The sequence below is a fragment of the Sabethes cyaneus genome, chromosome 3, assembly GCF_943734655.1.
Source record: "Sabethes cyaneus chromosome 3, idSabCyanKW18_F2, whole genome shotgun sequence".
Taxonomy (NCBI): Eukaryota; Metazoa; Arthropoda; class Insecta; order Diptera; family Culicidae; genus Sabethes; species Sabethes cyaneus.
The window spans coordinates 126,833,618-126,838,026 of NC_071355.1; the positions used below are offsets into that span (position 1 = coordinate 126,833,618).

Consider the following 4,409-nt stretch of genomic DNA (forward strand, 5'->3'; position numbering starts at 1 on the left):
ATACATGAAGAATCGAATGATTACAAGCATGAATACATGCTACTATCACATAGACTTACGTAGTCCTGCGTCACCTATATATGCGGTCGTGTCTTGTACACAACCCCTCTGATTTTTGCTGGACCAGCATAGGAAAAGCAACCCTCACTCGGTTTGTTTACGCTTGCGACATTCGCCCTTTTGTTAATTCTATCTTCAATTATCATTCCAATTCTGACATTGTCGCCACTCTATATGTATTATAGAGTGACTATATACAGAGTGGCGCCAAATCATCCCAAATGTATGCAATGCGGTTTATCCTAGGTTTTTCTTTCTCTTTCCTGCATACGCGTTGGATAGGTCGTCTGCTCGATTGGAATGACACTGACAGATAATTATCATTCCAATTTTGACATTGTCGCCACTCTGTATATAGTCACTCTAATGTATTAAAGTAATCAAAGATAACTTTTTTCCAAGGGGTTTCCAGTAAGGCGTATATAAGTGCTTAGTAATCAGAGATTACTTTTGTAATCATTTACGAATTATCTAAGTAATCGATGGTAATCAGTAGAGTAATCAATGATAATCTTAAGTAATCATTGGTAATCATAAGATATTGATTACTGGTAATCAGAGGTAATCAGTAAAGTAATCAAAAGAAAGTTTTTTCCAAAGGTGCGTAGTAATCATTGCTGTTGGAAACCCCTTGCTTTTTTCCAAGCTTTTTTTTCAAGGGTACGTAGTAATCATTGCTGTTGGAAACCCCTTGCCTAAAACGGATTGAAAAACCACACCCTACGTTTGTTCAAAGGATTGTTTCTATTATATATCAAAAGGACGAATGAAGAGCAATGCTGCCAAAAAATGCTGAGATTCTTGCCATTTTCAATTCAAAATTGTGTCTCTTAGAGTGTGTTTAACTATGATCGTAATTCAATAAGTCGACGTTTTTCGTATAATTCGAGGTATTCTAGTTTTTTTGTGCCAAACTTCTTGACATTTTTGCTTGCTTTTTCTAGGAACATACAAAAGTATTATAAAATGGAAAACACGTCCTATGGTATAAATGTTGCTAATCGATATGATCTATTCTCCGTTGACGATGAAGGAGATGATCCGTTTACGATTACCCATGTTAAAAAAAATCAGAAAAAGCACTCGAACAGTACAGACCAGTCTTTCAAAGCGGTATCTAGAATTGCGGAAAAGGAAAATAAGGCTGCACAAAACAAGGTTAACAATGAAAATAAGCATCCGGAAAAGCAAGCTGCAGGGGGAAATACTTCAACCCTAAGTAATTCGCAAAATCCGCGTGGTGAAAAACATGCTATCAAGGAAACGCAAAAGGATAATATTCGTATAGCACGCGACGAAAGTAAATATAATCACACCGGAAAAAATTTTGAGAGGAGACAAATGAATAAATCTAATTTACCTGGGGTCGAAGGCCGCGATGATAAAAATAAAAAAAATCGTGATTCCATCGATGAGAACAATCAACGTAAGTTTCAAATTGGAAAACGTTACGAAATTCGTGGAAAACGTGAATTTGATCGTCAATCTGGTTCAAATAAAACTGGTGTTAAATCTGTAGAAAAGCGTGAAGGAGCCGGTTCGCATAACTGGGGAAGTGCAAAAGCCGATGCAAAAGAGTTCAATAATTTTCAAGATGTATTTTCACCCCAAGAAATTGAAGAAGACAAAGGGACTGTGCATGAACAAGGAAAAGATGAAATCGTTAATGACGGACAGGACGTAAAATTACCCATTGAAGAAGAACTTAAAGAAATGACATTAGACGAATGGAAGGCTCAAGTAGCTGCAAGTAGGTCTAAGCCGCAATATAATCTCCGAAAAGCTGGGGAAGGGGAAGATGCAAAACAATGGGATAAAATGATTGCTTTGGACAAGAAAAAAGCGGAAGTCGAAGCCGATGAGGAAAACGAGATTCAAAAAGTTGGAAAGTCGAGGCATGTACTCGATATTGAGTTTCATTTTAATGATGGGCGACGAGGTGGGCTGATGGGACGGCCTAGAGGACGCGGTGGTAAAGGAACAAGGAACACTGGTAAACGTGAGAACGATAAAAAAGATTTTGCCGAAATTCGTGAAGGTGATACAGAAAAGCGCGAACGACGTAGTCGCCTAACTCCAATATCGGATACAAATTTTGGAAATTACAAAATAAAACAGAGTTCTAGGTTCAATAAGAATACTGCTCCTAAGGTAGACGATGAGCATGATTTTCCGTCACTTGGCTAAAATCATAAAGTAAATTTACTAACGTATTTTACGATCCATGTTTCGTAAGCAGTTGCTTTATTTCTTATAAGTTTTCAAAATAGAATACTGCAAACATACTAATAAAACGAAAGAAGACTTTTTTTCTAAATTCAAATAGAGAAAGCTACAGTCAACCAAAAAAGTGCTCGGACAGCAGCGCATAAATCTTACTTTTAATAACTTTTTGCATGATTTTTTCAAAGAATGATAATATCTATTTTTTTGAAACGTTGGTTCTACAGTTGATGAAGGGAAGGTAGGGGGAAGAAATGAAAATTGTTTTGTTGAAGGAGAGGGAAGAAAGGAAAGGTGAAGAGGGGGGGGGGGGGGGGAAATATTGGAAGCTACGCTTAACAAGTGGTCGTTTTGACTCTTACCTTTTGTCCAATGTTGGAAGGTGCATGAGTCGAACCAAGTCATAATCTGAGATTATAACCGGATTCGAACCCACAACGCCCGCCAGGCCCTGGCTCTTCACCAAAACAATTTTCATTTCTTTCCCCTACCGTCCCTTCATCAATTGTAATCGTTCCAAAAAAATATTAATATATGTATGATCGCATTTCAAGGTCAAGACTAAAAATATGAGATTAGTCTAAGATAATACTTACTTTTTAAAACAATGCTTAATTAAAGCATATTCAGATGCACAACAAAAATCAGAGGAAAAGCTTTCTGTTTTGAAGATAGAGTACATATAATTTGAATTGCCTAAAAATGTAGCCAAAAAAGTATTCGGACAGTTAACTATTAATTAAAATAAATTTCCTTTCTCGCTCAACTACTACCTTATAGAACCATTTACATTCTTGATGACCTGTTTCAGTCTGTTTGGGATAAAATTACCAATTTTTCAAATATCCCTCTATGAATTGCTGACCATTTTTTACAAGAGCTCGGTTAAGTCATTCTGATAAGAAATTGAATGGTTTTTCATTATAGAAATTAAATTATCTAATTAATTATTATGTACCATTCTTTGCAAAAATACTGCACAAAATTACTAAAAGAAGACCCGGTCAACATTGTTACATAACATTAACCAGATTGTTACGTAACTGTGTTATGATGTGACGTTGAAGTTACGTAACCTGAGAGTAACATAATGGTTGAAATTTCCCGCTTTTTTACATAACATTGTTACATTACAATGTAACATTGCGGTAATGTTTATGATGTGAGGTTGTAGTTACGTAACCTGAGAGTAACAGGATGGTTGAAATTTCCCACTTTTTTACATAACATTGTTACATTACAAAGTAACATTGCGATAATGTTTATGATGTGAGGATGTAGTTACGTAACCTGAGAGTAACAGGATGGTTGAAATTTCCCACTTTTTTACATAACATTGTTATATTACAATGTAACATTGCGATAATGTTTATGTAACATTGCAATAACATTAAAGCAATGTAACGTTACGTTACGTTATTGCCATTGTTATGTAACAATCCTATTATTTCTGTTACGTAACAATATAAATGTTTTTGTAACATCACAAAAAATACTTAACTGTGACACCTCAATAATACTTGCCACCAGAATGTATGTACAGCCTCAAAAATACTATGCGAATTGACTAACTGCTAGCAAGTGCACTTAAAAGCTGGTCATAAACTCACGCAGTTTACGATTAGCTTGCAAGCTCTTTTACTAGCAGCTACATAGTCAATTCACCTAGTATTTTCGAGACTTTACATATATTCAGGCCTCCGTCACCAATCTTTGTTCCTTAAATAATCGACAAATATACATTTGTACATTTAGTGCCCATTGTACATTTAGATTCCAAATCATTTATTGCGGGGTTTCCACCTATTTAGAGTCCCACGCGAAAATTATTAGCGTGGTTATTTTCTGCGTTTACCACATATGTTTGCAATTTAGCAATTTAAACCATCAGTTGGTCGTTATTGCCTCCCCACTGCACCCCTCCTTGCTTGACAAGCATAATTTCAGTATATTTAGTAGGTACAGGATAATTATTATTGAAAAACGTATTTGCGTAGGACTCGTAAAATTTCTGCAAAGTACAATATTATTCGATTCCTTTTAATTCATGTAGGGTAGATGCTCGAGTAGTTGTGGTAGTACCTATAGTGGTGGAAACTTTAAATATTCCGTTATTTTTGCAGATT

At 35.6% G+C, this 4,409-nt stretch overlaps 1 protein-coding gene across 1 annotated transcript; it reads left to right on the top strand.

Moving 5' to 3' along the window:
* The first annotated feature begins 858 nt into the window (after positions 1–858).
* LOC128742056 (plasminogen activator inhibitor 1 RNA-binding protein-like) lies at positions 859–2,557 on the top strand. Its single transcript, XM_053838248.1, has 2 exons — positions 859–950; positions 1,005–2,557. Exon 2 carries the CDS (start codon positions 1,027–1,029, stop codon positions 2,245–2,247), a length of 1,221 nt encoding a protein of 406 aa, XP_053694223.1. The 5' UTR covers positions 859–950; positions 1,005–1,026; the 3' UTR covers positions 2,248–2,557.
* Positions 2,558–4,409: the final 1,852 nt, after the last annotated feature.

Coding starts and splice junctions, on each gene's coding strand:
- LOC128742056 (XM_053838248.1), top strand. CDS start 1,027: ATGGAAAACACGTCCTATGGTATAAATGTTGCTAATCGATATGATCTA.